General features: G+C 34.8%; 2 protein-coding genes and 1 long non-coding RNA gene across 4 annotated transcripts; all 3 read left to right on the forward strand.

Annotated features, from left to right (window-relative positions):
* The first annotated feature begins 2,803 nt into the window (after positions 1-2,803).
* LOC110786996 (1-acyl-sn-glycerol-3-phosphate acyltransferase 2) lies at positions 2,804-11,316 on the forward strand. Of its 2 annotated transcripts, XM_021991579.2 has the most exons (12): positions 2,816-3,168; positions 3,774-3,896; positions 6,316-6,355; positions 7,621-7,694; positions 7,849-7,908; positions 8,465-8,542; positions 8,637-8,795; positions 9,478-9,603; positions 10,007-10,099; positions 10,202-10,288; positions 10,383-10,638; positions 10,896-11,316. In XM_021991579.2, the coding sequence occupies exons 1-11, from the start codon at positions 3,088-3,090 to the stop codon at positions 10,617-10,619; spliced, it is 1,158 nt and encodes a 385-aa protein (XP_021847271.1). In that variant the 5' UTR covers positions 2,816-3,087; the 3' UTR covers positions 10,620-10,638; positions 10,896-11,316. The 2 variants fall into 2 exon arrangements, with proteins under 2 accessions (XP_021847270.1, XP_021847271.1); XM_021991578.2 differs by lacking the exon at positions 10,896-11,316 and having other exon boundaries at positions 2,804-3,168; positions 10,383-10,829.
* A 4,340-nt stretch (positions 11,317-15,656) lies between these two features.
* On the forward strand, positions 15,657-17,931 carry LOC110786987 (uncharacterized). The gene is made up of 6 exons (XR_002532986.2): positions 15,657-15,752; positions 17,089-17,164; positions 17,307-17,383; positions 17,469-17,506; positions 17,611-17,742; positions 17,824-17,931. It is a non-coding gene; the product is annotated as an uncharacterized lncRNA (long non-coding RNA).
* A 2,247-nt stretch (positions 17,932-20,178) lies between these two features.
* On the forward strand, positions 20,179-21,025 carry LOC110786986 (uncharacterized). The gene has a single exon (XM_021991569.2). It carries the CDS (start codon positions 20,200-20,202, stop codon positions 20,749-20,751), a length of 552 nt encoding a protein of 183 aa, XP_021847261.2. The 5' UTR covers positions 20,179-20,199; the 3' UTR covers positions 20,752-21,025.
* The last annotated feature ends 1,282 nt before the right edge of the window (positions 21,026-22,307 follow it).

Raw genomic sequence — 22,307 nt, forward strand, 5'->3', positions numbered from 1 at the left:
CTGCTTTCTTCCTTTCGGCTTGCTCTTTTCTCTTCCTTTCAACTTCCTATTTTCTCTTTCTGTCGACTTCCTCTTTTCTCTTCCTTTCAGTTTCTTCTTTTCTTTTCCTTTCGTCTTCTTCAGCTTTTATCAATACCATATCTTCCATTTCTAAATCAACCTCTTTATCTTGTTTTCGCTTTCTTATTATTGATGCTATTTTTTATGAACTGGCATTTTCCTTCCTGCAGCACACAAAAGTTGAACATGGTTTTGAAACTTGAGAAATTGAACAACACACAAAAGTTGAATATAAGACTTGAGAAACTGAAAAACACAAGTGAACATGATCCTTTATATGTTGAATATGATACTTAAGAAGTTGAACATGATTCTTAAGAAACTGAACACCACAACAAACTAGAATTCATCATCAACAATAAAAAAAACACAATATCAACAACAATAACAATATCAAGTTACCCAAATATTACCTTCCAGACGACAACATTATCCTGTGATGATTACGATGTACCGTCTTTTTAGTTTTAGCATGCTTTATTACATTTCTCATTATTGATGTCCTAGCAGCATGCATACCTTCGCCATTGTCTTGCTTGCAAAAATCATATTTTTTAACATGATTATGTGATTTTGAACAATCAGTATTAGTGCAGCATAATAATTTTGATACCTTTCATTTGTACCTCCCAAAGGTAAGTAAGTTTTTACATATATTACTATTTGAACATTTGATTAGATAATATGAACACTATAATTATAGAACTGAACATAAACATTAACTTACTTATCATTTTCTGTTTGTTCATCATACGATGCATTTATGTCTTTCAGAAGATTTGGATCCACCACTTTGGAATTTGTTGTGGCTTCTCGTTCCTTTCTCTTTTTTTTCCATTAGCACCGCTAATGGAATCTCTTCTTCTTCTTCTTCTTCTTCTTCTTCTTCTTCTTCTTCTTCTTCTTCTTCTTCTTCTTCTTCAATCTCGAGGATGTAAAAATGATTTTTAGCTTTTTGTAATGAACAACTACCATATAGATTTGAACATTAAAATTTACTCACGTTTCAGAAGTTGATGCACTCGCTCTCACTAAATTCAACGGTTTCAGATTTCTACAAGAGAAAATTAAATTAAAAAATTATTTCATCAGCAATTCAATTTGAACATGTAGTTTTAGAATTTGAACATGATAAATTCACATTTGAACATGTAGTTTTACAATTTGAACATGATCAATTATGTACAAAATCACTACAAATATTTTAGATAATTTATGAACATCTTTCTAATAGTTTTGAACATCATCAATTTGCAACTAAATCCACATACAACTTTAAAGTCACTCAAATAAAATGATTTTGACATTTAAATTCACACGAAATCAAGAACACACGCACTCGTTCACTACAAATCGAGTTTAGACATCGACACTTCAGATCTTTAAGTAATGAATAATGAACATCTGGTTATAAATATGAACATGTTTACTCAAACAATTGAAATATGACAATATTTAGACAGTGACACTTCAGATCTCATATTAATGGATAATGAACATCTGGTTATAAAATATGAACATGATTACTCAAACAATTGAAACATGACAATATATAGACAACAACACTTCATATCTCTTACTAACGGATAATGAAAATCTTCTTATAAAATATGAAGATGATCAATTTTCTGCAAATTCACATACAACTTCTAAATTACGCAAAAAACAATTTGAACATTTAATTCACTCACAATGTAGCACTAGTCGCACCCGATTCCACTCGACTCTTCGATTTTCTGCCAAAAAAATCAAATTACGAAATTATTTCTAGTAAATGCGAAAAAATTATGTTGACTATAAACAAAAATGCTGACATTATACGTACTTCTGCTTTGTTCCTCTTTTAAACGCAATTTTTGATCTACTAAGCTTCAATTCTTCACGCACGTCCATTTCTAGGGTTTCGAAAGCGCCTCGATTTTATAGGTTTTAACTGAATTGTGGTTTTGAACTGCAATTGAAGGTTTATAGGAACAAAATCGGCTTTTTGATGTGAGAGAGTGGGCGGTTTGATGAGAGAGAAAATGGCGAGAGGTTGACGAGAAAGAAGATGGCGAGCTTTGTTTGTAAATGACGTCAGGTAGTCGTTTGTATACCGGTGTGTTACAACCAACATGTGTAGCACACGTGGTTTTTCTTATCCAGAAACGCGGTCGTTTCATCTAGTATGCACGCATAGATGCGTGAATACCTATTCATATATTGATAGTTAAATTAGTTCCAAACTGTATAGATGAGTTAAAATAAGTTCAAGCAAAAGGTCTTGCGCGCACTAGGTGCACAATAAATTTATTGTACACCAAGATAACTTTTACCCATTTTTTTGTAACTTTAACCTAGTTTTGATTAACTTTTATATTAGTAAAAAAACGTTGATAGGTAAACATTTTAAAGAGTTAAATGATTAATTTTATACATTATTAGTGATTTTGAAGAAATAAGTTTTATTAAAATGAAAAAAATTTATCACTAAAAACTGGATAACTTTTACATATATAAGCTTAACTTTTAAACATTTTGAGTTAAGTTTTACTATGGTGTACAATATTTATTGTACACCTCTTATAAATAAGAATTTAAACAACAATCTTACCGGTTATACTAAATTTATTCCTACTTTAAGTACATATTCTTATCTCTCGTACCAAACGCGCAGTTATCGCTTAAATGGACCCCGTGGTCCCAAATCAATCCAATATATTTGGGTTTTCGGGGGGGAGTACGGAGAGTTGGTGACCATACATGGACCATGATCCACCTATCTCCCCACCAAATCGTCATTAATTTTCAGTTGGGAAGATAAAAGCAAGAGTTTAAACTTCCCAAATTCATTCATTCAATTAAAACTTAAAACTTTGGTATACCAGTTTTATCACGCTCAATTATTATTCCTCCATCACTAACTAATTATTCACGTATTCCTCTAATTTAATTCATCATCCTCTTCCTCACTCTCCATCTTCTGCTACCTCCTTCTCCTTCCTCTTTCTCTGTGCGCTAATCTGGTGACTGTTGCTGGTTCCAACAATGGCGATTCCAGCTGCGGCTGTGATCGTACCCATGGGCCTTCTCTTTTTCATTTCCGGACTCTTTGTTAATCTTATTCAGGTTTTTTCTCTTTCCTCGAGATCTACCTCTCTTATTTTTTCCACTTTTTATTATATAAAAAAAAACTTAATTTCTTATATTTGCTCAGTTACGACTATCTGCTGCTGCTGCTGCTGCAATTTGTTTGTTGTCATTTTTGTTTATTTTTGGTAGTTCAATTTTTAAATTTTTAGTTTTTTTAATAGAACTTTGGAATAACCGCCCAATTTGAGTTTTTGCCTCAATAAGGGTTTCTGATTTCGTAATAGTTTTTAATTTAATTTATGTTTCTTTGCGTAAGTTACCATTTCCTGTAAATTAGATGTTTTGCAACGGGATTATATGTTTGGGTTTGAGGGTTTTTGTTGATTCCGAATTTGAGATGTGTATATGTGTGAGAAAAGATCTAATTTTGAGTTAAAAAGGGTTTTTCTTTCAAAATTTCTAAAGATTTTTTCATAGTTTTGTAACGTGATTATTAATATTACGTGCATTAGCAAGGGTTCAAATGTGCAATCTAGTTGATGTTGCGGAGCAGTGAAATATACCAATGGTGTGCACTGTGCAGTGTGCCGTGTGCCTGAGGATTTGGTTTGAATATGCCAAGTGTTGTGTTTTCCTTTCAGGCAGCTTGCTTTGTTCTTGTGCGGCCATTGTCAAAGAATATTTACAGAAGGATCAACAGATTTGTGGCGGAATTGTTGTGGCTTGAGCTTGTGTGGATCGTCGATTGGTGGGCTGGTGTTCAGGTGATTTTTGATGATTTGATTATTTCCCTTGCCAATATGTTTTAGTTGATCGCTTCTACTGTATTATACTAGTAGCCTGGGGAAAGAGCCTAGATGTATATTTAGTGTTTCACCTGTTCATTAAGAAAAATTTGAAACTTATTGTTCAAAAACTTGATCTGCTACTATAAACAATTGTTTCACATCGTAGATTCTATACAGAGCACTATTTGCTAAATTTTCTGAGGTTAATCAGTAGAGGGGTGGCTGAAGTTAAGAAAGCGGTTATATTGAGAAAAATACGTTGGTATTCTCAATGAGTAAGTATGAACGGAGATTGTTTGTGGTAAGGCGTTGGACAAGTATTGTATGTGAGTGCATTCGTGGATCAAACATGTTGCTACTCTATGAAGCTAAAAGTAGAAATATCAATGACATTTTTGGGTCGGGGGTATCTGTTATGGAAGTGCTTATATGCACAGCATGAATTACCACGACATAATACTCTATGGTCTGAAGATTTTTTGGATCCGTGCTGTTAAAGCCAAAGTTTGTTATTAAAAACAGAAGTATTATTAACACTGTTGTCTATGACTCCATGTAACAAAGAGCTGAAAAATACTACAATGTAACAAAGAGCTGAAAAATACTACAAGTGATCTGTACACAAGTTATGGTGTGAGGGACTAGGGCAATAGAGAAAATGTGTGAGGCACATTAGATATGTCAAACTTCAACTGGTAGTTCCGGAGGTGTCTTAATAGTATATTCATGTTGAAATAATTTTGAAATACTGCAAATGTGAAGTGTGAACAAGACAATATACGGGGAAACTTGGGTTGTGGAGAAGATGCTGGAGGTGAATGAGAAATGTCAAACTTTAAGAGGGGTGGTCTTAACAGTACGTTCGTGGTGAATTGGTTTTGACTGATATTGCTGTAGTTAGCTGGCAGTGTTTCATGTATGCATGAAGAATGGAAATCATAGATGAATTTTCTGGCTCCTGTTAGTTGTAAACATTAATTCACGAGGTGCAAATGACATATTGACTCTCGCTGTAATCTTCACCTTACAATGTAAAATTTGAACTTATGATGTTTTCCTTTTAGCAAGATACTGCTATTCTGTTTTGATTAGACGCTGTTGTTTGGCGCTGGTAATAACCATGGTGGTTATTTTTGTTTGAGTTTGTGAGGCACTGTTTTGTTGTTTGGCGCTGGTAATAACCATGGAGGTTGTTGTTGTTTGAGTTTGTGAGGCACTGCTTTTCTGTTTTGATTAGACGCTGTTGTTTGAGTTTGTGACGCTGTTGGGCGAGTTTTGTGTCTGATTATTACTCCCTCCTTTTCGAAATAATGTTGTAAGAAAAAGATAAGAAAAAATTAGGTTGAGGGGAAAGTTGTGAATCAAAAGAGAATATAAAAATAGATTGAGTGGAATGTTGTAAGTAAAGTGGGAAAAATAGTAATGTGAATGCATTAAATATGGTGAGTCATTTACCAAAAATAGAATAAGCATGATGTCCCTATTATTATTTTAAACACCCACTTAAGGAAACGGTCCCCATTATTTCGAAACGGAGGAAGTACCTTCTTAGACTCTCATGTTGAGTTTTGTAGAAATAAGTTTTAGCAAATACATGTTTATTTCAGCAACAATTGCTCAATTTCTTGTGTAAATTTGACGATTTTGTAATATTAAAGTCGAACAAATGTAATGATGTTTAACTCGCCAGTTGTTCAATTTAACTAAATTTGTTCCTTCTAATCCATATCCTGAAAGAACACATCGGTGCGTTGAAAACGTTGCTTTGGATGGCCTTTTGTGCAACAATCCACTAGTCACATTAGGCCGGTGGATTTTACTTTAATTTATCATCATTATAGTTTATTTGATTGATTGTCAACTACTAGTAGTAAAAGCTTTTCCCTTGTATGGTTTCCTTAAAATATTAGAAGAAAGGGAGGGGTTGAGAGATAAGAAGTAAGAAAGTTCACTTTAAATGGAACGTGCTATATAATTTGAGACGAACCTAACAAGATCCAATATGGTAGTTTTTTGTTTGTTTATATTAGTATTAAAATTTGGTCAAAGTTTAGCAGATATGACAAGAAATATACAGATGACACCTTAAGAAAATCTGATTAGTAGGTGAAGAGAACACAACCTTAGTCCAACAAAGTTGAGTCCAATTCAGGGAAAAAAAGTTCACTTAGTAAAAAAGTTCATACATTCAACAAAAACAAAATTAGATACTAGAATAGAACCTTAATGATGTTTGTATGTGCTTGGCCTCCTTGTACGTTACCCTAATTCTATGGAATTTGCGCTACACTGATTTCTTTAGTTTCTCAGCATTTTGCTACGTGCATAGCTGCATAGCATTGCTTGCTGTGTTATCTGATACTGGCTATCTAATTGATTGGCTTCTTTTATGCAGATCAAAGTTTTCACAGATCCCGAGACATTTCAGCAGATGGGTATGTATAAAACCATTGATAACTGTTACTTGTTTGATTTTATAACGTATTATTTTGGTTGGGAGGTTTCATATGAGAACCACTGTTAGGGGTCCAACGTCCGAACATGACTATTGTCACTTTTAACTGTTACGTATTGCACAAAGGTCATCCAAAGCAACGTTTGAGGGATTCCAATAGATTTGTTCTCCTATCGGAGAATACGATTTTACAAATTTGTCATGCAAACCCTAGGTTCAATTATGGGATGATACATCTCCTTGTAGTTGACGCTTTGAGCCTTCATCAACTGCTGTTTGACTTCACTTCCTTTTCTTCTAGGGTCATTTGCGTTCCTGTAATCTTCTTGAACCTCGCTGGAAGACTGGAAGTTCACCTTTTGTCCTAGTCGCTGTTTATAAATCCAGAACCTTTTTTGCGGCCATGGTTAACAATGCAAAATTGGGTTAAAAGTGTGAAGAAGTTGGATTAAGGGTTGAGGGATCTCACCAATTGTTTTGATGCTTCTAATCAAGAGTTTAGGGCAGATCGAACTTGTATTTATGATAATTTTTACTGTAGACTTGAAAAATTCAGGAACCTAGCAAGCCACTAGAAGTGATATTCCTATGGTGCTCGGGGCCCTAAAGGAAATTCTATTTCAACAGGAATATAGTAACCGTAATCTTCAGGTTGATATATTAGGATGCCTCTGGCTAGTAACTTTGGCCTAACCTGACTACCTGACTAAACCTGAGACCACAAAGTCAGTGAGAGAAAAAACACAACTCTTTTCTTTTTGTGCCCATATAGTTTGGTGTGTTGTATACCTTAAGTTTGCTGTATGCTTTATTATATATTTTGAGAGGATTTTATTGCCTTTATATTGACGACGGAACTTTGTTCCATGTTAGAGGATGACGCTCAATTTGAATGGGGGAGACTGATAAGGAGTTTATGCCCTACCTTATTGTAAAAATCCCAGTTCAAGGTCTTTAGGCAATGGATCCTGGGTATGAGGTTTTAGTCCTTTATCTTCTTATTTGATCATTATAACAGGTATAATTGGAGTGGGCGGCGGTGTATTGTTATTCAGTTTCTTGATATTTGTTAATTTTTTTCTTTTGAATACGTCATATTATCCAAGATTCCAAGTTGAATTTTTAGTTTATCAGTAAATTTTGTAAATTGTTTTAGTTTTGTCGCAATATTGTTATGAACTATATAATTGCAATATCTCAGGCTGTTTTAGCTCATCTACTCTTTTTATGTATGCAATTTCACAGGTAAAGAGCATGCACTTGTGGTATCAAACCACAAGAGTGACATTGATTGGCTGGTGGGATGGGTGTTGGCTCAGGCAAGTATTTAAGCATATAATTAAATTGAGTAAACATAAAACCTCAAAATTTAATCTTATTCACTTATACAGTTATACTCTATGTAAAAATTTAGGCCATAAGGGTTTGGTACATATTTTTAGCTCCTCAGCTGATCTAGCATACTTGTGACAGCGGTCAGGTTGCCTTGGTAGCACACTAGCTGTTATGAAGAAATCGTCAAAGATGCTTCCGGTATGTAATCTACCAAACATTTCTTCTATATTTCGACCATTAGAAGTGAAAGTTGTTTGTTAAATTTTCCCGTGTGTTATGTTAGTCAGACTTTATAAAAGTCTTGGATCTGTTGGAAATGTCTCATGTGGAGTTATTAACTTTACTTTTTGTTATATTTTGGTGGACATATCAATCATATCCCTGTTATTCAGGTCCTTTGTAAGTGTTGGATCAATGTCCAAGATTGGTAAAGCTTTTGAAAGTAACAGAGATGGACTACATATTCCATTTCAGTTGGAAATTGCAACCATATGTTTGGGAGGATAAAATAAAAGAGAACATCTTGTAATAACTGATTCAAGATGTCTTTATACCTGCAAATAAATTGACCAATCCGGCTCCTGCCATGACATTTGCAATATTATATTTGAATAATTATTACTTCATTGATGGAATATGTTATTATTTTAATTTAGAACTCTCGTGTTTTTGTATTATCTTCATTTCATTTTTTTTATTTTTTTCATCAAGTAGGAAGTTTTGTTGACTGATATAGATGCATTTCTGTATGCAGGTAATAGGTTGGTCTATGTGGTTCTCAGAGTATCTTTTCCTTGAGAGAAGCTGGGCCAAGGATGAAAGCACATTAAAGGTATTCGCTATGAGTTTGTTAAATGCATATGCATGTATACCTTGAACTCATGCAACAACACTTTTCTCACTTGAATCTTGTGTGTCGTTTGCAGCTAGGTCTTCAACAGCTAAAGGACTACCCTTTGCCTTTCTGGTTGGCTCTGTTTGTCGAGGGCACTCGATTTACACAAGCTAAACTTCTAGCTGCTCAAGAATATGCAGCTTCTACAGGACTCCCAGTTCCTAGAAATGTCTTGATCCCACGTACAAAGGTTTAAGTTCATAGCTAGATCTATTGTTGTTAATTCCAGTTTTGTTCTTGTTCTTGGATGAAGATTTTCAGTTGATCCAATTTTATAGACCCCACTCTCCGGCCTGATAAAAGTGAATGAATTAATGGTGCATGCATAGTGCTGGCACACATGATTTGTTTACAAATATGGAGGTACAAGGAAACTGGGTGTTTTATAATTTTGGTTGGGGGAGGGGTAAAAGGAACTAATTTTTGCCTATAATGTTGTGTCAGATTTTATTTGCGGTGATATTGATTGGCCTCTTTGAGCTTCAATGTGTGTGGCGCTTTTAGCAGCACTAGTGTACTGTTTACAATCTCTAAGATTATCTTATTTGAATTACTTTTATTATTAGATCCCTGTAGTGTTTCTGTATGATTCCTATAATATGTTAGTGATAAGATTACGTAGCTTAGTACAAAATTATTTCCTTTATCATCTATCTGGGAAAGCGCCCCCCGCCACTGCTGTAACCTTATTCCAAAGATTCTAATCATGGGATGAGGATTGAAGGATCCAATAATTTTTTGAGGAAAGGGATATAAAGTTTGTCGCCTTGTCTTGTTTTGTTAATGTGGTTGTGCATCTCACTTTCTTCTGTTGCACCAAGTAAGCTTCATGTGTAGAGCCAACCCTGCTGATCTTATTTTATTGCTTGCAGGGGTTTGTTACAGCAGTAAGTCATATGCGTCCGTTTGTCCCAGCAATTTATGATATCACAGTGGCCATCCCAAAAAATTCTCCTCCACCTACAATGCTGAGGCTATTCAAAGGACAGTCCTCTGTGGTAAGCAAAAATATATCTATTATGATCTCATGTATCTGCTTAGTTGATTATGTGATTCCATATCCTCGCGTCCCGCTGTCCATTATAATCTCCAATTCAAATGCATGTTGAGCTTAAGGTTTTCCAGCCGGGAGACACAAGGTTGCAGGTGTTTTGTATACACGTGAAGAGGTTGAGAGCCCTAGAACCTATTGTTATCCCTGGTCATTTACCACCATTTGAACTTGGAAACTCTATTTTGTAGTTATGTAGTTATATACTCCAGTAGTTCTGCTCAATTTATCACAAATTTATTGACAAACCATCATAAGCTGTATGGTTCATTCGTTTGCTGTGCCTGATTTGTTTTGAGTGTTTTGCTGGGAGGACTTCAAAAGTTGATTATTGCTCTCCGATTATCCAGGTTCATGTGCATCTTAAGCGGCATAATATGAAAGATCTTCCTGAATCAGATGACGCTGTTGCACAGTGGTGTAAAGATGCATTTGTTGCCAAGGTATGAAACTATGAAATGGCTTGTTATTTGTAACTAGTTAGTTGTGTGTGCTGAACATGGTTGACCATGTATTTTGCTTACATCATGAGCTGATTTGGACAGGATGCGTTGTTGGACAAGCATAAAGCCGATGACACTTTTGGAGATCAATATCTTCAAGATAGTGGCCGACCATTGAAGTCTCTTGTGGTATAATCAATGGCTAAGTCCCTTTTCTCCTGATTCTGGATGTTGATTCTAAAAGTAATGATATTTTACTCCTTTCTTAATGCTGAAAATGCAGGTTGTTACTGGTTGGTCACTTTCCATTGTTCTGGGAGTGGTTAAATTTCTACACTGGTCATCTCTTCTCTCATCTTGGAAAGGGATTGCGTCCTCGGCTGTAGCATTGATAATTGTTACATTTCTCATGCATGTATTGATACAATTCAGTCAATCAGAGCGCTCAACCCCCGCTAAGGTAGCCCCGTCAAGGCCAAAAACCATAAGAGACTCGTCATCCGACTCAAAACAAGATTAATCAGCACTAAAAAGAATAGGTTTGTTCATTGGATATCACTTATAGTTTGATTTTTCCAAAACAAGTGATATATGCTACTACATGTATCTTACCCATTATTGCTCGGCTTCTGATCTGTTAATGGTTTCATGCTCTCATTAGTTCAATATTATGTGCAATCTGCTCAAATATGTATTCTACACTAATTATTATAAATATTTGTTATTTTCACTTTTCTACTGCTCATTTATCATTTGTAAAAGTTACCCCCGTATACAACAAATTTATTGTGCACAGGATGTGCGAAAGACCTTTCTGGTGCTCCCTGGTTCCTACTCCCCTCACTCTCTGCTTTATACTCCGTATTATCATACTTGGGTCGAGAGCATCTGAGAATGCCACGTAAACTGTAAATCACGAAGTGGATCCCTGTTAAAAGGACTTGCCTGAACTTCTCAGGTATGTAAACTGTAAAGCCTCGAGTTTTATTCTCAGGTATGGCTCCATCAGTCACCTGAACTTCCATTTTTCTTCTTCTTTTCCTCTAGTCTTTTACTAGATCGTTAAAAAGAAAATAGTTGTACTACATTATTACTTTGTACTTTCAGCTCCGTCAAAAAAAAAAAAAAAAGGTTATACTTTCAGAAAATTATACTTGGATATGGATATGTATTTGACGGGTTGTAATAAAAAAAACAAATTTCTACTTTCAAAAATTTATCTTTGTTTGGGAACAAGCTAAGGTGTTTGACTTTTAGGTGTCTCCCGGTAAAATATTTATTATACTTTTACTTGGGTGTAAAATTTATTTTAATTAAAAATAAATAATCCAACTATTTCTAGAAACAAATTATTTTAAAAAAAACTAATTCCATTTATCCAAGGCGCTGTTCGGTACAGCTATTGTTTCCCGTTTTTCCATTATTTAATAAAAAAAATAAAAACCCAACTGTTCGGCTACAGTGTTTAAAAAAACAAATAATTGGGCTTTTTACTAAACCACAACGGAAATCCTAAAACCACAAAAAGTGGTTTTGTCGGTTTCGTTTTAAATTCATTTGCACCCTTGTATTCCTCCCCTCTTTCTCTCTCCATCTCCGACGCTCACCCTGCCCATCTATCTCTCCATCTCCGACGCTCAGGTATGTTGGTTCTTTCATCTTCTTCTTTTCTATTCACCCCTTCCTTCATGGTAAAGTGAGGGAGAGTTTCGCAATGGTGCAACGGTCAGAGGATCCGTTAGAGAATTCCAAGCGGTTGATGGTGGAGATGGTGGTGGAGAAGCAGATGTTTGAGGAGAGAGAATTGGAGGAGTTGTTGCAGTGTTTGAATGTTTTCTCGAAACTCGGAGAGTCACCATGAAGCCATTGTTAGAGCTTTTACTGAGATTTTGAATTTAGGGTTATTTTAGGATATGATTCTTCAGGATACTTAAATCAGTTTTGAGAAAAATAGAAAACTAAAACCACAATATGTTCCTTGTTTTTAAAAAACAGAAAACAGAAAACTGATACTAATGCCGAACAGACCCTAAGCAACTACATATCCTGTATCATGTTTTTTTTTGATAGCACAAATCAATAAGAATCAAACAGTCAGACATTTTCTTGCCCGACTAGCAGGAACATGAGTTGGGTGTACCACTGACCTAATGACTTTGACACAAACCACATAATCTAAAGAGGAAGCGAGTTATAAAATGTCTGAGATAACATGTTGTATCCGAATATCCGCAAGCTTCGGGCTTATGAGAGCTTCGATAGCATTCTGGCAATCTGATTTTATAAGGACATTCCTGGAGACCTTAGCTGCTTCCTTCAATCCTTCCCAAATCGCCAGACATTCTACTTGGAGAGGGCAGATGGCGCATACCCTCAATGACCCTCGAATACGGTTCTCCGTGGGTTTCTCTCCTTGCCATCACACCGCCGCTCCCCATTCCTTCTTGCTTCTGGCCTTTAGTCCCTTCCACGCTGCATCCACGATGATGGTGATGTGTTCTGAAGAAACTGGTTTTTCAATAACCCGTACCACCTTCCTATGGTACAAATTTTGAGACATAGGATTTAGGACTCGAGCATCCCCTTGAATAAGGCTAGTTGCCTTGTTCCATTTCCCCTTTCCTTCCTCAACCAACGTCAAAATCCTTTCAGGGGAGCATGTAGCGCTTCTAAACACGACTTCATTCCTATGAAGCCAGAGAGCCCACAGGGTAGAAATAAATTCCACCACTCTCGATTCATCCTTTTTGTCCTCCTTGAAAAAGAAAGACATGAAGTTTTTCAACCAATCTCCAATGTTTGAGGAATTCGCAGTTTAGGGGATCAAAAAGACAATATGTTGTTGCTCGAAGTAGTGCAGAATTAGAGTATAGATCCATTTCTCTTACCGTGTGTGAGGTAATATGGTTGAAGCAATTACTAAAAGATCTAAGGAATCAACTGTTTGAACACTTCTCCTATTTACTGTGACAATCAGGCTGCGTTGGCCATCACTGCCAATCCAGTGCATCATGAACAAACCAAACACGTAGACATTGACTGTCACTTCATCAGAGAAAAGGCTACTGAAGGTGTGATCAACTGCATATGTGAAAAGCTCTCAACAACTTGCCGATGTCTTCACCAAAATCCTATCAGTGGCTCAATTGAACACTCTTTTATCCAAGCTTAGAGTTTAGTCGTCTCCTTCACTCTCAGCTTGAGCGGGAGTGATGAAATATGAGGCAATTATGTTAATTGTTAGGCTCAATCCCCTATGTTGATTGTGCTAAAAAAACGTTGTGATTTATGCTGGTATGTAGCCAACCTGTCTTTTGTTGTTTTTTCAGCGGTGTTGGCTGATTGTTTCTGGTCCTTTTTTCCTATCTTTTAGGGTTGTTTAAGTGTGTGCCTACTATTTATGGGTGGGGTGGGGGGGATAGTTTGTAATCAGCCAAGGAGAAATCAGAAACAAAAATGAATGAAAAGCTCTTGGAATTACGCTGCATTTGCACGTTACTGTTACACTGCATTTTGCACAATCTCATCACAAGATAAACTTAATAGTCACCGAGGTTGTAAGCTTTTGTAGAGATGGGATTTTGATGTGGGAGTGTCACCGAGGCTGTAAGATTTTGCAGAGATAGGACTGCTGCTGGAGTCTCTGATGATTCATGCCAATGACGAGTGTTTTTTTTATTTTATTTTATGCGAGAGCCGCTGAAGTTGAGTTTATGGCTGGAATGTCCAGTATCAATGTGTACCCGAATTGAAAGATTGCTTACCTGAAACGTCTAGTATCAAATTATTTTGTTGTATTAATCAACTACAAACGCTCAAATGTTATATTTCCTCTGTTTAGAAAATATCGCACAATGGTTGATTTTTTACTTCTTTAATCATTACTTTGACTCTTAATATCTCAAATCATGTGCAAGTAAAAAATTTAAAAAATTAATATTTAGAAAATATATATCGATACGGATCTAACATGACTCCACATGACTAAAATTTCCTTACCTACGAATCACAAAAAATGGTCAAAGTCGTAGTGTAAATAGTGTAAAAAACAAATGGTGCGATATTTCCGGAACGAATGAAGTAATTTTCTTTTTATTATATATGCATCGAAATGGCTAAGACTTGTATCCCAAAAACCCACAACTTCATTGTCATCACTATACGTTGAATGTTATATCCACTCGGTGTTTCTTTGTAATGTTGCTTATATATATAGTTTATTAGCAACTTAGCATAGAAATATTTTTTTTTTGGAAATTTGTCAGAAATGATCTTTTATAATACAAATATTGTGACAAAAGACCTTTTAAACGCAAAGTTGTGAGATAGGACCCAATTCATGTTTTTTTTTATTGTGAATAAGGATCAAGACTCAATTTCCGGTGATTAAAATCAGTTTTTCGACGTTCACCGGCACGTGACGACATGTGATTCATTTTAACGATTAAAAAAAAAATCCTCCAAGAATTCCCCCTATTCAGAATATATACTTCGTAGATGGGTTTATACTTTATACACAACTTGTGTATGATCATTCCATGAATTTGACCAAAATAATAGTCTAACTATGAACTATCAAATTAAACCTTTTCATTCTCTTTGACTAAGCTATCGTCATGTTTAGATAAGCCGAATTAAGTCGTCGATCTTTTCATGCATCTGTTGTATTTTATTATTGTACAACAATATTATATGCACGTCACAATCTTATGCTAAGTTATTAACAAACTATTTTGACAACCTCTATTGTATATAACTATATATGCAACCGATCGAGTATACCTAGAATAAAATTAGGTATGTACTAAAGATTGTTTTTTTGTTAACGAGCAAGACAATAGCATTGGGTGTACCGTGTACGTCAGTAAGCTACACATGTATGGTGTACCTAGCACTTATACGAGTTTTACCGTGAGTACAACTGCACAAAATTGTGAATTGCTCAACTGAACTGACCCTCTTATCTCAGGCAATTTATAAGTGGGTACGTATAACTTTGAATTAATAGCGTGTTATATGAATCATACAAATAAGAAAAGTTCATGAACAACTAGCTTATACATACGTTCATAAACATCTACCCATATTCACTACAAAAACAAAGAGCAACCAGGGCGATATTATTCAAGCAAAGAGGGCGAGTATTTAATCGCCTTTAAATAAATAACCAACCAGGGCGAGTTGTTGTCGTTGTCTTATGTAATAACAAAGAGGGCGACTCGTTTGATATTGCCTTTTTTGATAATAATACAAGGACGAGTTTTAAAAGTCGCCTTCCTTGATCAAATAACTGGACGAAAATAATACGGAGTAAAACATAAAAAGAAGAATCTCCAAAACATAAACCCCTAAATCCCCAAATTCGTTTTTCAGGAGCCAGTGTTTAAGATAATCCCTAAAATCCCAAATTCGTTCTCCCAAAAAAATAAATCAATAGATGCTCAGATATTTCGTTGCTCTTGATTCTCTCCCAAATTCCTTCATAGATTATCCTAATTTAGTCGAAAGTGGTTGAATTTCTCAACTTGTTTATGCTTAGTTCGTAACTCCGAGGGATTTCTTCGAAAAAAGACGGACTTCTGCTGAGATTTGTTTGAGAGAAGAACGATTTCTGCTGCGATTTGTTCGAGAGGAGACCGATTTTTGCTTACTGGTATCATCTACTTTCTCTGATATATTTTTTTTAATTTTTTGTGTGGTTTTTGCTGGCACAATTTCAGTTTTGGATATTGCCTTCAAAGAAGTGCTTGGATATCTGTGGGATACTATATACGAAGTGTAACTTGCAGTAAGGTGTTTTTTTTCATTATTGAATGTAGAAATTGAAAGAGCTCGGTTTATAGAGTTTGAAGTTGGTTTAATGTGGAGGAAAATTAAGATGTTAATGGCGGTTTTCTGCAATTTTTTATTGGTTTACACGCATTAATATCTATATGTTCTTTCATCTTTGGTCTCCTCTTCTTCGGCTGATGATGTTTTACATGGTAAATTCAATTACTCATTGTATCTTATTTGTGTGCTCCAATTGCTGTTTGTTGATCCTTGAATGGAAAGGGACTATGTGTGGTATTTGTAAGGTTTGTTAGATAATAGGTAGAGTCTTTGCTAGTATAATGTTTTGTTATTGGCAGTGGGAAGGAGTGACGATATTGGTTTTAGTTTATTCAAATGCAGCTATGGTGATACTTAAAATGGATTCTGTTCACTAGATTATAAAGGATAATAATCTAAAGTTCCTGATTTACATATGCAGATGAGTATCATGAATGTGACTATGTGACTGAGGTTTCCTCTACACAAGCAAATGATATTTGAAAAAAAAAAAAAATTCTTTCCTAGGTTGTATAATCAAATCTCAGATCATTTGAATATTATCATTTGTATAATCTGAATTTGTTACCATAACATGAACACGCCAGGAAACTTGAATGACTAGTTCCTCTTAATGAATTTATCTTTGTTTATATAATTAGAAACTTGAATGAACTAAATTATTTCTGCATCTCTAAAGTTCCTAGAGTTAACTAGAGCCCATAATCTAGCTTTAAAGACTAGGCAAAGGGACTAGTGTCTGTTGTATGAAATTTCCTTCTGCAAAAAAAAAAATAAAGTGTCAAAAGTTGTATAATGGACAACTATAAATGAATAAACGAACTTCTAAAAAGAAAAATAAATTACCTTTTAGGAATGCAGTGAACCAAACACTAGTAAGGATATAGAGTCCATTCTGCGATTGAAACAAACAACTGGTAACGAATATGTTTGGGTTTCTAAGTTGCTAGTTTATGCTACTAGTTATATGTATTCAGGACCTAATCTGGACTGGTTAATCTTTAGTGGACCTTAATATTTCTTCTTAATCTTGGTCTTAGACCTTAATTTTCTCAATTTATTTATGCTTAGTTTGCAACCTCGGGGATTTGTTCGAAAAAAGCCCGATTTTTCCTTCTCTGCTATTTTCTCAATTTGCTTGATGATTTGGTCTCAAGGTGGCAGAGGGAGCTAAACTTTGTGGAGCTACTAAAATCATTGGTTTGGATATTAACCCTGCTAAATTTGAAACTGGTAACCTTTCCCTCCTTGAGTTTGCATCTCTATTTTACATTTACCTTATCAAATTTATGTCCCTGAAATTCATGTTTTGAGATTATGTATACCACTAATAATTGTTCTATCATTTTCATTATGCTTTTGGTGATGTCATCAGTTCATCAATGAACCCCTCTCCGCTCTTGGTGATGTCATCTCTGCTCTTGCAACTAAAACAACCCATGTTCCATACAGGTCTATTACATGTTTCTCTATAAGCACATTTTCCAAGATATTCAGGACTTCATCACCTTAACTTGATTGTTTTGTTAATTTCCAGAAACTCAAAGCTTACGCACATGCTGCAGAGCTCTTTAGGTGAGATACTTTAGCCCAATATTTATCGCTTAAGAAGGATCAGATTACAACTAAGACTTGTTGAACCGAGATGTGGCTGTAAGTTATCTGTCTTATATATCCAGATTAGTCCTAGCGCTGCAGACATAGGGGAGACTTTATGCTCCCTGAAATTTGCTAGTCGAGTCAAGGAAATCGAATATGGTCTAACTCGCAAGCAGACAGATAATTCTGAGCTCCTCAAGTATAAGCATCTGGTATGTTCTATGTGAGAGTTATTTAGAATAATATTGTTGTTGATTTTTGCCTGCTGCTTATGCTCATGTTTCTTTTAACAGGCTGAGAAACCAAAGCATGATGAAAAAGAAGCAAAGAAACTGCAGAACAATGTATAATCTTTACAGCTTAGGCTTTTTGCCAGAGAGCATATCTGCAGAAATCTCCAGGAGAAGATACTGTACTTTCAATTCAATATATTGTCATTAGCTTTCAGGTTGCTCTTGTGAAACTTATCACATGCATAGCTGTGGTAGTAGTATGACCGTTGTTTTTAGTGATACTCGTGTGTATGTCTAAGTCTTGAATATGTGACAGGTGCGAGACCTTGAGAATAGACTGGCAGAAGAGAGGAAAACTAGACAGGTACAGGAAAATAGAGTTGCTTCTTCGATCAGACAGCCAAGACAGGCACATAAGACCATGGAGAAAAGGCCTCCACAAAACCTCTACCTTTTACGTCTCGTCTCTTACAGATTTTCTGATTCTTCTCTCTTATTTTAGATTCTTAATCCACCATGTCGTTGATTGCAAGTCTTAATTATCATGGATGACTCTTGATAAATTCTGGTTCTGAAATACTCCTATACTGAGCAGGTTATAAAGGAGATGACAGATGGGGGTGCTGATCGACTACTACTTCGAGTGTGTGGGCATGTCATCTTTGGTGGAAGAAGCTTCTGCTTACTGCTGGAAGGTATTTTTCTCTGTTCATCCTAGAAAACATAATCAAATTCGGTGGTTAGCATGTTAGTCATTTAGCATCTCAGAACTTCCTGCATGTGATATCTTTGTTTTTTTTGTCTTTAGTTATCACTAGGCGTAAATGACAACTTTACATTGCGATTCTTGATATTTAGAAGATTTAAGTTTATTTGTTAAAAATGAATGCTAAGCTTCTTTCTATTTGTGGACTTTTTGTTTGTTATGCGTTCTGCATGGTTTTTTGCTTTTGCTGAAGCACTGCTGCTTCTTAATTCACGCAGACACTACGACTACGACTGATAAACGAAAGGGTGTAGTTTGGAATGAAGTTCATTACGCTGAAGCTTCTAATCATCTTGTAGCAACAAGGATACAGTTAGGAAATTATTCTACCCCAAAAATGAAGGTTGAGCAGTTCTGGATTCTCGATTTGCACTGAATTAGGCTAATCACATTTTATCTTTGGTCAGTTGTTAGTACTTATCTTTATTCCCTTGTAATAACTTTTAGTGTAATTACAGTATGTGAGTAAAAAAAATAGAGTAAATTTGTTTTTCTGGTCTCTCATCCCTGTTCCCTAATTGTTATTTTTTTTAAAATAAAAAGGAGAACAAAGAGGGCGATTTTTTGATATTGCCCTTCTTGGTATGGAACAGGCAGGGCGACTTTAGTCTGTTGTTGTGTTTGGTATTGAACAAAGAGGGCGATATAGCTGTCATGTATGGGTTCGAGCAAAGAGGGCGGAAATTATGGGTTGCCCTCTTTGATTTAATCAAAGAGGGCGAAAAGAATTGCCCTATTTGTTCTCAACCAAAGAGGGCGACATTTAACAATTGCCCTGCAAAGCTAATACAACGACTATAACAGGGCGACCTTGAGGGCGATTTTCTGTCGCCCTTGTAGCCTAAGAGGGCGATATTTGAATCAAAGAGGGCGAAAAATGTCGCCCTCTTTGATCTTATTTGTTGTAGTGCATTTAAGTGTTGTACATGAATATTGCAACGTTAATGATATATTATCAAAACTCTTACGGCTCGTTTGGTAGCCGGCCATAAATGTTGTCAATGAAAATGAATTTTTAAGTAAAATTGCAAGGAAAATCAACACTCATTCCCATGGTATTGCTAGTTCACTCAAAATTATCTATTTTCGTTCATAAATTTCCATTACCATCCATTACAATTTGAAGAATGGTACTGGGTGGAAATACAAATTTATAAAGAAAAACTCCATTTTTGAAATAAGTTTCATTGCCATGGACATTATGGTGTTAATTTTCTAGCCTATTAAAAAATACTTAGATTTCCCACCATTTATTATCGACTACCAAATGAGTTCCTATATCTGAAGCTATCTGAATTAGAAATAGTAAAACATTATTACAGTACGTAGAAGCTAAAGTTTCTGACTTTTGACTGGATATAAAAGCAAGTCAATAATTTTATACTCCGTACTTTATTTGGTTCGTACACATTGACGTACCTTGTCTGCACAACTTCTCTGACCTGACTATCTTCAACCCTCAGAAAACTGCTAAAAGTCTTTAACCTTAGCTCAGCTTGAGTGTGATAGACTTAGCCAAATGCACCTTCCTGGAAATATCATCAAATTCTTACGATTGACCGTCCAGTCATGCTAAGGTTTCCCATTTTCATGTAACTATATAAATAAATAATCTACTAGTATTACGCTTATCTTAATTTCATAACTGTTAAACTATATATATATATATAATGTCGTGTAGTTATTCAGGTGAATATCAAAATAATATGTATGATAGAGTGGCCTCATCAGTGATCTCGAATAACAATAGCAGTATTAGTGAAAATTGTGTATTAAGTAGTATGAATGATTTGAGGGTAACGAAGAAGAAGTGTAGGGGTTCAAAGAGACAGTCAGCGGTGACTATATTGAACGCAGATGCATCCAATTTTCGAGCTTTGGTGCAGCAGCTAACAGGCCGCCCTAGCGAGCCTACTAGATTAAGGCCAAAGAAGGGTCCGCTTAATATTAATTTCAGCAAAGCAAAACAAGTTGATCCACGACTTATATTCCCGTTTGAGCACAGTACTAACAGGTACCATCAGCCTTTACATATTCAATATAAGCAACAAGGTTTTACGGAATATCATCAAGTTGATCATTTGATGTCATCGAGTAGCCAATCATCAATTCCAATATTCTCTGATATTCAAACCAACAATTTAACCCAGGATTTTTATGATATTGATCTCGATATCGATCAGTGTTTGGAAGAGCTAGCTAGTTTCAGTCACCAGACTTAACCAAACAATGGTACGCGCGTGCATGTTATATCATCAGTTTTTCTCTAAATTAAAGCAAATAGGGGGTTATCTCAATGTAATATTTAATATGTTTTTCATAATTTTTTAATCTTTATATTCCCGAGTTATAATCTCCCAAATTATTATATATAAAAGTTATACTTCGTTAGTTTTTACCAAATGATCCTTATAGTGCGTGTATTTTTTATTCTATATTACGCGTACGGTTTATTATCCAAATTTATCAATTCTTAATATTTGATTTATAGTATGTTGCTTTAATTGTGTGGTTTTTATTAAGATTGTGATTTCTTGGAGATTGAACCGAAGGTTTTGAAAGATAAATTTACCGTGTTAGTCAAAAAATTATAAATAAACAAAATTTCCTTTTAAAATTTCTGTTTATTAGGATTTTATATTTTGTGATTTTGTTGGTGTTTAATGGAGATTGAAATTATATTATTTCTTCCCTATTGTGTATAGCGTGTATAATTTTCTACGTGTTTTATTTTATTTTAATATAGTATGCTACATATTTATTTTAGGTTTATTTTGGAAATTATATTATTTCTTCTTAATTGTTGATTTATTTAACGCTTATTTTGGACACTTTGACTTTAGTTACGTTATATGGTAAATATTTAAGATAGTTTCTCCTTTTTTTTCTTGCTTGATTGGTGCGTGATTGAAGATGTGAATTGACTTCTTGCCTTTTGAGTGAGTATGATGTGGCATGCCTAGGAGGAGAATATAGAAGGTTTGATCACATCTCATTTCTCGTCACTTTACTTTAATTATATAGATTTACTACTTTAAAAACGATGATTAGTGGAGTGTCCATGATGTCTTGGCCAATAGTTAAGGTCAAAGACTTAAAAGCCTGAATGCGATAAGTCACATGTTGAAATTCTCTATCTCTCCTTTGTAATTTGTATGGCCCTTGTGACTCATTTGAGAGAAAAAATGTTTAAAGATGATATAATATTTATGAAAATAAAATAATTTTTAGGGTTGGTCAACCATTATAAATCTGTATTATTAAAGCGGAGTCGCGTGTAACGAGAGTGGAGCAAAAGCTAATCCAAGCAATTTTATGTATTTGAGACTGTAGACCGTTGATTATACTTGATTAAATGTCCACCATTGATCTTAACATAAGAATGTCAACAAAAGAGAAAAATAAAAACTTCACATATAAGTATATAAAAGACATCACAATTTAGTAACAAAATCAATAAAAAGTGCATATATTACATAAATACCAATTCTCAATTAATTGAAATCAAAAATTTCAAATATGGTTTTTTTTAAGTATTCTAAATAAGGTTGTAGCATTTAGAGAAGCGGGAGGAAATAATATAACTTCAATATCCACATTTTACCGCCACACATTACAGTCTCCAACGACATCACCAAAATTAATAATGTAATATTTCGATCGCCAAAATTAGCGAAGTTATATTTTTTTATAAAATAAAATTAGTTCATTCAAAAAAACAGTTGGTGGAAGTTAAATATTTTAAAAATTAAGTAATTCCATTTTTCTATCCAAAATA

The sequence above is a fragment of the Spinacia oleracea genome, chromosome 3 (assembly GCF_020520425.1).
Source record: "Spinacia oleracea cultivar Varoflay chromosome 3, BTI_SOV_V1, whole genome shotgun sequence".
Lineage (NCBI taxonomy): Eukaryota > Viridiplantae > Streptophyta > Magnoliopsida > Caryophyllales > Amaranthaceae > Spinacia > Spinacia oleracea.

Excerpts from the sequence above, each read along its gene's own strand:
- LOC110786996 (XM_021991578.2), top strand. The coding sequence starts at position 3,088 with ATGGCGATTCCAGCTGCGGCTGTGATCGTACCCATGGGCCTTCTCTTT. Across the intron at positions 3,897-6,315 it reads ATTGGTGGGCTGGTGTTCAG|ATCAAAGTTTTCACAGATCC; the intron begins GTGATTTTTGAT and ends TCTTTTATGCAG. Across the intron at positions 8,796-9,477 it reads TCTTGATCCCACGTACAAAG|GGGTTTGTTACAGCAGTAAG; the intron begins GTTTAAGTTCAT and ends TATTGCTTGCAG.
- LOC110786986 (XM_021991569.2), top strand. The coding sequence starts at position 20,200 with ATGTCGTGTAGTTATTCAGGTGAATATCAAAATAATATGTATGATAGA.